General features: G+C 46.2%; 1 protein-coding gene across 2 annotated transcripts; it reads right to left on the bottom strand.

Moving 5' to 3' along the window:
• Positions 1–4,402: 4,402 nt before the first annotated feature.
• arrdc3b (arrestin domain containing 3b) lies at positions 4,403–10,884 on the bottom strand. 2 transcript variants are annotated; one of them, XM_084693581.1, is made up of 8 exons: positions 10,376–10,879; positions 7,671–7,752; positions 7,383–7,530; positions 7,121–7,223; positions 6,731–6,987; positions 6,436–6,589; positions 6,007–6,161; positions 4,403–5,902 (listed from the first exon to the last, which is right to left on the bottom strand). In XM_084693581.1, exons 1-8 carry the CDS (start codon positions 10,653–10,655, stop codon positions 5,831–5,833), a joined length of 1,251 nt encoding a protein of 416 aa, XP_084549707.1. In that variant the 5' UTR covers positions 10,656–10,879; the 3' UTR covers positions 4,403–5,830. The 2 variants fall into 2 exon arrangements, with proteins under 2 accessions (XP_084549707.1, XP_084549706.1); XM_084693580.1 differs by lacking the exon at positions 4,403–5,902 and having other exon boundaries at positions 6,068–6,589; positions 10,376–10,884.
• Between the last annotated feature and the right edge of the window lie 233 nt (positions 10,885–11,117).

Here is an 11,117-nt window from a genome sequence, read left to right as displayed (position 1 = left end):
CTGCAAAGTACTCTTTTATTGGTCACATTAGTACATGAACCTAAACGGCAAGTTTGTAGCCTAAATGAGATCTACCACGTAAAATGTATTTAGGATAAGTCTATAGACTTTGGGAAATAAGTATTAATAATCTTAAATTATGAAGTTTCTCATCATGATCAGACGCTTGCAAAAGATGGCGGCTAAATCCCCTTTTAGTCAAGCTGAAATTAAGTCAGTCATGGCCAATAGAGGTCGTCCTAATTCAATGTATGTGTATACTGTCATCACGACATGACACTGTTTCAAGGTGAATTTCCGTAGCCTTTAATCACACCCATTTGGGCTTTAGAAGTGGATCGTTTGTTTGTTTCTTCTGTGCATACGGCCTTGGTCTGAGTATGAACAGAACACATTGACTGCTATAAATGTAACCTAGCATGGACCTTCCAGGAACCCGGCGTTCTTATGTTAGAAAATTTAACCTAAACTGGCAACAGTTACCTCTCAAGGAATTTTAAAATCGTATCTTTCCAAGTGGACCTATCATTTCTGTTGTGAAAAGCTTTCATTGATGTATTAAGATCTTGTCTGAGGCTTTATAGTGATATGTTAGCTTAGTTTACAGTAGCTTATTTTTCCTATAAATTATTTTTAATGGATTTTATGTTTGATTATAAATGTTCTATGTAGTAGGCCTACTTAGCTGGCCCTGAGTACATATTTTGTTCTCGTCTGTCAACAAGTTCAGAATAACAAATAAATAAATGGCTGGAGCCCCCCCAAAAAGTTTCAATAGCCCCCCCAAACAATATTATTATAAAAATAAAATAAAAATCTTCATATTTTAAATCTAAATTTGTTAATTTCTCTTCCTAAAACCCACTAGAGGACTGTTTAAAAGGATATTTCCAAACATTTCTTCTGGGGGAACAGACCCCCTTATTTTTGCTGGGTCACAGAAAAAATAATAGGTTTTATCTAGAGGCTTAGCCCCCTCCCCCCCCCAAAAAAAGTGGGAACCTAGATTTGCCCCTGCACATTAGTTAAAAACGTTTGGTCCAAGAGGCTAGTGTCTGAGATACTCGTTAGGAAGAATGAAAAAGAAACAGCTCAGTCTAACAGTGGGTCCTTGGATATCTAGACCTTGACTCTGGTTGTAAACACAATTTTCATTTCTAGAAACTGCCGGCAGACATACAGCCCCACACGTCAGTGTGGATCAATCACAGGTTGTGAGTGTACGTGTATGTGAATGCATGATGTGCATGAAACCATATCATCAATTTGACACTACAGCGATTGGTCTGATTTCTTCCAGAGATTCCATGGAGTTGGCCTTCAGGCGAGAAGTGTCAGACCTACTAGCCTGGTGTCAGGGGAAAAACCGGCTCATAAACATCAACAAGACTGCGCAGTCCCAACACAAGCTCTTCTCTTGTCTGGCCCCCCAGTGGTGGACTCAACTCCCCACCTCCATCAGACACACAGACTGTCTCTCCTCCTTCAAGAAAAGGCTCAAGACGCACTTGTTCCGGGAGTACAACGGTACTTAGGAATGGTTTGCTGGACCCAATGTTAGTTTCCTTAAGGATCACAATGATTCTTGCTTAGAGACCTGTTGCTCTTGTTGGTTAGTGGTACCTGATTAAAATTGTTGTACTCGCTGTGAAATATTTTATTTTACTGTTACTTGCTTTTCCACAGGTACACGTGCACTTATAGTGATTCATGTTGTTTAATTGTAACTAACTACATGCTCTTATGGTTATTCCCTTTGGCACTTATTTTAGTTGTTCACATTGTGTGCTTCATGTTTTGGCTACCCGCAATGTTTTGGGGCTATCTTGTTGTTATTATCAGTGGCCCATGCACTTTGTAAAGCTCTCTCTTGGAAGTCGCTTTGGATAAAAGCATCTGCTAAATGAATACATGTAAATGTAACAGGACACTTTCGAGATGTTTTTGGATTTCAGGACAGGGTGAATAAAACCACTCCCTTTGAGGAGTGAATCACCTGCTTCAGATTCCTGGGGGGGGGGATGACCTCGCACTGGACACGGAAGCCATTTTGAAGAAGACCCAAAAACGCCTCCACTTCCTGAGTGGAGATGGGGCATAAGCACACAGACTCTTGTGAACGAGCGCTGGAATTCCTGACCAACGCCCTCACAGCAATACCACCGCCCAGGATATAAGGTCCAACACAGAGTTGTCAAAGCAGCCCAGGAGATTGGCGTGGGCCCACCGGCCATCAACAACCTCTACAACCCATCCTGCTGCAGCAGAGCCATCTCCACCGACACTTCCTACCACGGCTGTCCACCGCCTACTGTCGAAAGACTCGACATGGCGGAACATCATGACAATAAACAGATTCCACAACGTCTTATTGTCACCTGGCAATGCACCAAAGAGTTGTAGTCCATCAGTCACCCCTGTGTGGACTTTACCTTGCCACACCCTGCCCACCCTCTACCCAGGTCATCCTCCCCCCGGAACCTTCTGTCCCCCTACCGGACTATACACCACACCACCACCCCTCATCCCTGTCACCCACCCCCTGAACTATCTGTCCCTCCACCAGACTATACCCCACACCACCACCCCTCACCCATCAGAATTTCTCCTTTTTATTTGTATTGTATAAAACAATACGATTTCTGAATTATCATGAGGACAAGTTGCTCGTATAGAGTAGGAATATTCAATATAGGTTTAGAAAAGCTTCCAGCCAGGGATTGTCAAGTGTAGCAGAACCAAAGACCTCCAGTGTAACTTGTTCCAAATGCCAGTTAACTTGAACTTGATATGTGTCACTGACAGTAATGGCAAAATACCTGTTTTAAAACTCACGTTACTGTTCAAACAGACCTATCCCACACACCAGATTACCAGCGAAGTCCACAAAGTGTGAATGTGTGTGGGTGGAGGTGTGCTGTGAATAATACGATGTCATGAAGGTCAAGACTAACATCGTCAATTTCTTTTCGCCTGCCCTTTGTCCTTCCCTAGATTCAGTACTTCCTGTGCTCTGAGACACAATCATAACGTCTGACCACCCACTTACATGAACATGCATTCTTTCACACATACTGTACTCACACTAGCATGCATACACACATTTGCCAATCAAGGGAGCCCTGCAGTCTATTCTACTGAGGCAAGAAGAAAGACCACAATCGCTCCTGATAACACGTCCCAGGCATTCTAAATATCTGTGTCAGAACACACACACAACACACACACACAACACACACACCGTGTTGCTTCTTTGGCTGCATCTTTCAGTCCAGTTCAAACCGGTTTCTGTTTATCCCTGGAACAGTAGCGGCTCCTATGAAACAACAGCCAAAACGTTTCTCATGTGACCTCTCACCGTTTGTGTGTGTGTTCTTGTGTGTGTGCGTGTAGGCGGTCGCATGTGTTTGTTTCAAGAGCACAAAGGACCCTGCCAAACACAAGAGAGAAAAGATGATTACTTAACATGTGCAGACATCCCTGGTCACGTTAGGGTGATGAATTTGTAGACAGCAATGTCTGTCTGTGGGTGTAAAAATAAAGCATATACACATTTATCATTTAAGGTGTGTGTCACGTGTCATTTCAGATTCTGACAGTTAGTTCTTGGGTAGTTAGTCACAAGGCCTATAAGGTGGTACTATGTGACAGGCTGGTACTTGGAGACACATTTGTTCATACGATCCACTTCCCTGTGAGTGAATACACAGTAACTAACTAAACAAACTGTTTTTTCTATAGACAGACAAGGACCAGACTGGTTTTTCTATAGACAGTACTGTGTGTCAACTGTGTCATATATTGTTTGAATTACATTTTTGCTAAAGTGGTCATGTTTAATATTGATATACTAACTATACATATTGATGCCTGTTTTGTACTGTATAATGAACAGTTGCACAAGAACATGTTGTACAATTGGGTGACATAAGCATGCTAGGAGGGTAATGCCAAGGATGTATGGTGAAAAAGAGATGTTTGTTATCAAATCATCTGAAAGGGTCAGTCATGGTTTCCAGGATTTTTCCAGATTACGAGAGGAATTAGGTCAGTAGTTCCTATAAACTATGTCCACCATCTGTGTGTGTGTGCGCGTGTGTGCGCGTGTGCGTGTGTGAACACGCCATGGATGAGACAATGACTCCTTGTCTAGACTGGCCTTTAGACACCCGCATGCACAGAGCGTTGAGAGAAATAGGAGAGAGGGGAAAGAGGGGAGGATAAAAGAGGAGGAGAGCGGCAGCTGTTGCTGGCATATAGGTCTGCAGAAGACGGCCGCACACAAATACTAGACAGAATCATCTGGAGAATCTCCTCAAAGCCTCAACAACACAATCTACAATACACTGTGCTTGTGTAACCTTTGGTTGACTGAGCTTTACACAGGGGAAAACACGACATCTCGAAAAAAGCGTCTTTATTTTTTATAAAAAGCAATATCATGGCAGCATTCAGATCCAAATAATGACTTAATACACAGGAAACACAACATTGGAAAACTAGTGCAAAAAAACAATAAATAGAAAAATATATTGCACTCATTATCTTTGACAAGTTTGGAAGAATAACTCAATGTTTTACTAACAAGCTTGGTTAGATTTCTTTTTGAATCTGTAAACTTTATAACTTTTGAATCCTCTTCCACTCGGCCTCACCGGAGCGCAAAGCTGATCTCCGTATCATTTCCCACTCTTAAACCCTTAAAAAAGAAATGGGCTTGTGAATGCACGCGTCCAAGCCACACCGCAGATACCCCGAGATTCGGTACGCCAGCGTGCGAGGCTCATTCGCCCTGTGTCTAAACTGTGCTTTTCTCTAACAGAACCAGTCTGGTCCTTGTCTGGTCTGACGCGGGGGAAACGCGGGGCCGACAGGCTTGTTAGCGAGCACAGGCTCACACGTGTGTGCAGGGGTGCGAGAGAGAGAGCTCTTCTGGAGCCGGTGACAGAGGCCCGGGCTCACGCTCCTGAGAGAGACCGGGGAGAGAGAGAGACCGAGGAGAGTGAGAGACCGAGGAGAGAGAGAGGGAGAGAGAGAGAGAGAGAGAGAGAGAGAGAGAGAGAGAGAGAGAGAGAGAGAGAGAGAGAGAGAGAGAGAGAGAGAGAGAGAGGGAGGGAGGCGTCGTGGGATGTGGGACTTGTTCGTTCTCCTCTAGTGCTCTCCTCCTCCCCTCCTCCGTTTAGTGCATTCAAGCCTATCTCAAGAGAGCCCCTCCCCCCCCTTCGGAAATACACACCTTTATCCATTCAAGGCTATGGTAACCACGGTGATCTAGGTAAGAAGAGAGTCAACCTCATACTTGAGCTCACCACGTGTCGCTGAGACCGGCCCTCATTCAGTTTGTCTGGCTTCTACTTAAGGAGTTCAATGGTGAAAAAACCAGCGGATGCATTTTTAGCATAAAGGCTTGTGGAGTCGTATATGTGTGTGTTTGTGTGTAGAAACAGGGAGAGAGGAATGTGCAAAACTGACTTGGAGGCAGCGAGCTACTCTGTCCAACAGTGCTCTTGGTTCCCACCAGTACATCTTTGTTCTACAGGAACAACGTGGTAGCAGAGTCCAGAGAGGGACAAACTCCCAGACGATCTCCTAACCAGAGGACAACCATCGGCGTAGGAACGCCGCGTCCTTCTCCGGTACCACACCTAGGAGGACCCTTCCCCCGGGGGCGGACACGGTGGGCTCGGTTCCGACTCGGGTTCGATACGCTGTCGACGCTGACGGTGAGGTGGCTGAATCGTGTCCAGCAGTGTGGGGGAGGAGCGGGGGGGGAGGTAACGTGGGGCGGACCTGCCCGCGGGTCAGAGGACCGCTCGTCTGGGGGAGCCGGTCAGCGCGAGGGGCAGGTGTCGGCTCTGCCCTCCCCCTGGGTCCCACACGCCGGGTCCGGGTAGGGGTCAATCTGACGGACAGAGGGCACAAAGTCAAACGATTTGAAGAGCTATGGGTGTCGTGCGCGTTTGTGCCTGCGCGCGTTTGTGCGTGCGTGCGTGCGTGCGGCCGTACCTCTGAGTACAGTGGTGGGGGCTGGTATCGAAACTCCGTGATGTAGGCCAGATGCGGAGCCTGGTCTTCTGCGCTGCCCTGGGGCCTGTCGCAGTCCCGGAGGCAGCCTTGCCTGTGGGCCTCCGATACAGCGAGGTCACTGTAACTCGGAGGGGCTGAGGGGAGAAGCGCAGAGAACGGACACTCAGGAGACGGAACCGGGGGGTTTTATCGGCGCGCGCGCGCTGTGTATCTGCGTGCGTATGGTGCCGGTGGTCTGAAGTGTTCTCACGTCGGCGAACGTGTTCGCTCGCGTGAACGGGCCAGGATATAACTGTGTTTTCGTGAGTTGGATGTTGGCATCGAGAGGGCTTGGGATGGTGTGTGTGTGTGTGTGTGTGTGTGTACCCTGGTGTGTCAGAGTGTGTGTGTGTGTGTGTGCGGTTGTACCCTCAGGTCTCTCGGGGAGGCCCAGCCAGCTTGAGTCACTGCACTGGCTGCTAATGCTGGAGGTGCGACTGGAGAAGCCGTGGAGGGGGATCGTTCCGATGACCAGCGGCAACGACAGAGAGAGGTTCAGCCCCCCGGGGACGTCCACGTACACCTGCCAGGGTGAGGGGAGGGGCGGGGGAGGTTAAACGGGGCAGATCCGAAATCATCCACATCGCGGTTCGCTGGACGTATAGGGGGCTACCCACTGGATGAGAACAAACTGCCCCCAATCAATGACTCAATCGTGACTCACCACCAGGGCGTATTCTACCCGGATGATGGGGCAGTCTACGATGGACGGGGACACCGGGGGGATCTTCAGCAGCTTCCCCTCCCAGCTCTGGCTCTTGCCCTGGGGCAGGGGGTCTCCACGCAGGTTGGAGACCAGTTGCTGGATCTGCTTGCCCTTCCCCTTGGCAAAGAAGGTCTGGGTCTGGTAAAGAGCCGCCTTGGGCACCACGACGCGAGAGGAGCAGTTCTCCACCTCGGCAAAGATCTGGATGGACTCCCCTGGTAGAGAGAGGAGAGGGTCGTCTGTCAGATGGGAGACTGGAAGTGGGTCGGATAGGCTCTTTTGCCGGAGCAGCTGGGGGGGTCAGTGGTGCTGTGTGGGTGTGAGGGAGAGATTCGGGCCCGGTCGAACCTGGAGTGTAGCCCTTTCTCTCGATCTTGGCACTGAGAGAGATTGGACCTGAGGCACAGAACCAGCAACAGAGGGTCTTTTCCTTAGTACCAGCCTGAGGAGCCTGTACACACACAAAGAAAGAGCGACACGAATCATCATCGTCGTCCTTATTCGTTTCCCAAAAACGACCCGACTCGAGCCGTGTTCGAACCCCCCCCCCCCCCTCCGGGGCGATAGCTCCCGTCCTCAAGCCTGCGTTCACTCCGGGCCGTCTCCTTACCAGCAGCAGTGGTGTGTTGATGTCGATGTGCTCAAACACAGTGAACTCTTTCTTCACCTTCACAGGTAGCAGCCAGGCCCTGTGTAGCTCTGCTCGCACCCAGTACCTCACGCTTCCGTGTTTCCCCTCGAAAGAGGTGGCAAGGGGCCTTGAAGAGAGGAGGAGGGAGGTCAAAACGAAAAATATTTCCAGGTTGATCATGTGTTTATTTGTACAGTATATCTTGGGTCTGTGTGGGAAAATGGGGTTATGTTTTATGCTTGTGTGTGTGTGTGCCCCATTACTTACATCTGTGGTAAGTGGAAGCTAAAGGCAAACTCGTGTATGCCTGTATGGAGAACAGTAAGGCTTTCCTCTGGACTGTCCTCATCTGAAAGAAAGAACAACAAGATTCCAAATACACTGTACGGTACCATAACTGGCACATGCATACACAGATCTTCAGAGATTTGACACAAAACAGAATGCTCATTTAGACTAAAACAAAAAGTCCCTACTCAATGTTATGGCAGTTTGACAGGAACACCAGATGTCATTTGAGCTTTGAACAGATAAACTTCACAAGCAGGAAACGACACACGCACTGAATAGTTTTGTATCAAGGTATTTATTTATTTCCTGAAAAGTTAGCAGTGTGTCAACATACAAACCATACAATGTTCCAACCACATTCAGAAGTGAACTCTTTTACAGGATTAAGGAAACATTTCATTTCAAAATATTCGCACATTGTAACAAACGTGTTGAGCTTGATTTAATGTGGAAACCTCCCACACATATGGACACACACAGACGGCTTAACACATGCACACTATTACAGTGTTATATCTGTTTTTTTCTTTCAAATTTTCTTGCATGCTGATTCGGCAGAGGGTGAATCGTTAGAGACCCACCCAGAGACCGAAAACATGACCTTCATTCACTTCCTTATGTTTACGTTATCCTGCTTAAGGCTGCTTTTAGTTCAGTTTCCTGCCACATCAGCAATCTGACTATTTCTCCTTGGCTTCTTTTTGAGTGTGTCTGTGTGTGTTTGTTCTGCACACACACACACACACACGCTCTCCTCAGCAGCACGGTTGTCATTACCAGTCCGTGAGAGTGTGCTGAATGCTGTATGTATGTAAGTTACTGGTGGCACAGAGAGAGCTAGAGAGAGAGAGCAAGGGAGTGAGAGAGAGAGAGAGAGAGAGAGAGAGAGAGAGAGAGAGAGAGAGAGAGAGAGAGAGAGAGAGAGAGAGAGAGAGACAGAGACAGAGAGAGACAGAGCAGGAGCAGACCGGTATGAACCAGAACAAGCAGCTTCCCTCAGCCGGATACTCCAGCGCATGCATTATACCTCGGCCTCCCATTGGAGGAAACGTCACATCAATTTCAGCTCAAACTGCTATTGGTTGAAATACGGCATGGCACTTCCTTCCTCCTTATCTATACCCATGTGTTATGGGAGGATGGAGGATAAGAAGAGCTACACACAGCACCACCGCCTTTTAAAGGGGTACAGTTCAGGGTCAAGTTTTACACTCATGACAGGAGAAAAGCTGGTAAATAAAGACAGACAATAAGAGCAGGTTCATTCAATTTCATTTATTCATCAGCGTCCATTTTATTGTACAGACGAACCAGACAACCAATGAACATCATTCAACATTTTCTAATTGTACAGGCAAGATTAAAGATTCGGCTGACACAATCTCAAGCCTTGTTCCAGCGTTTCAACGATGACTGACAAGTCATGTTATAGAATAAGACCAACATCGTAAGAGTCCTGATACTGGTCATCCAGAAATACTCTTGTTTGACTCTTTAAAAGAACACAGAGGTATCTAGCTAATAGATATTCGCATGGGTCTACAGTTGTACATAAAAAACGGATTTTCCTATCTAAGGCAGGACTGCCTTTTCCTGAGTGATGGTAACCATCTTCTTCAGTCGGTCTTGGGGATGTCCTACTGTTGTAGATGGACGCGTCAGACTCAGAAAATGTTTCTTATGTTCCTATCTTTCAATTTCGTGTCTGTCTCGCCAAGATAGCTGGTTTTAATATTAATGAGCTGTACTCCAATGAAATTGTATTGGTGATTGAGCTGTGTTAGTTTGTTTTTGTTTGAGATACTAATCGCTATGTGGTCATTGCAGTCACATCGTGACAATAAGCCTCAATATGTTAACATCTTGATGCAACATATCGCTTAAGTACCATAAATTACATTAGGACATAACAAATTATTAATGTCGTTGAGTTCGAGTTCAGCCAGGGTTGCTTCAAAGGATGCTGTACCTCAGTCACTTCCTCAGAAAGCATGATGTCATTGCAGACACATAGGAGAGTTTGGACCAATCAGTGACGAGAGAGGCTTGTCTCCCCACAACCCCCCTTCTCTAAACCAGTCTCTGAACAGGTTTGAACCGCTTCTAACAAAGGGAGTAGCCTTAACTTCAGTATATCTTGACAGCCTATTTTTAACTGCCAGAAACCGTTAAAACGATCAATGTTATTAGAAATGGGTGTCGTTTTAATTTCACTAGACTTGTGTTGGTGACTGTAACTTCAAATGTGAGTTTTGTTCATACACTTAGGAGTCATTACCTAATGTGGAAGGAAAGGATGCTCTGACAACTTTAACTGCTAATGTGTTGGACCACTCAATCAAGACCTAAAGTCACCATTTAAATAGACGAAATGAGTTAGGCTGTATGACATTAATTATATTACACATTGTTCAGTGAATGAGAAGGACTATACCTAGACCGCTCGCATCAGCACCACTGTAGGCGCTCTTGGGGTTCACATTAGAGTTTAGATTGTCAGTTGGTGATTTCAGTATGTTTTGTGTGCAATTACTGTACGTGTGATGCGAATACACCATTTAGTAAAAGGCAGTCCTCAACAAGTAAAATAATCAGCCCTAACCTACTGCAACAGAAAGACAACTTTCTCCGATATATATATCCTATTTCTGTGAGAATACGACAATGTTGTTGTCCCTTACCTCTCTCCTCTCCTAATAAGATGTCGTAATGGTTTAAGTATTCCACTTCTTCGGTGTAATTCTGAGTATAGGCAGTGTTGGCTCCTGCATTCCGGGACTCAGTCCACCGAACCTTTGCTACTCCTCTCGCATTGATGCTCAACGTTTTAACGCGTACCTCTCCGGTGACATCCACGATTACCCTCCCTGAGACCGAGTCGCCACCGGAGAAAACGGGCAGGTTGCTTTCATTCAAACAGTCGAAGCAGACCGCTACGGTCTTTACCTTGCCCAGCACCATGTTTAAAAAAAAACGTCTATGAATAGGAAGGAATTTAGCCTTCGACTTGCACAGCCATAAGCACTTTTCTCATAGCCAGGCTGCAAACAGGCTATGTCAGTGGCTTTTTAGTTGACAAAACATAGAAGTATCTTGTGCCAGTCACCGTGGATGTCGATGGCATGTTCATCTAGGCTATGCTTCCGCAGTCTCCGGAATACAGTCTGAAAATGAAAACGAGACTCCAATGCTTTCTTATAGGAGCTTGTGCGCAAAAACAACCTTACTGGGCATGTGCGCGCAGTAACCTACCACCCTCCGCAGGTTGTAAAACACAAAGTTCCCACAGGAAACCTTTAGTGTATATCAAACATCTTATCCAGCGAGCAAATCATATAATAAGTATATAGTATATATTATATTATTATAGTATATAATATAAAGTATACAATTAAATATAATATAAGCATGTGATGTGATAAC

The sequence above is a fragment of the Hypomesus nipponensis genome, chromosome 27, assembly GCF_054491055.1.
Source record: "Hypomesus nipponensis isolate SF chromosome 27, ASM5449105v1, whole genome shotgun sequence".
In the NCBI taxonomy this organism is placed as follows: Eukaryota; Metazoa; Chordata; class Actinopteri; order Osmeriformes; family Osmeridae; genus Hypomesus; species Hypomesus nipponensis.
This window is presented reverse-complemented; position numbering and strand designations above follow the sequence as displayed.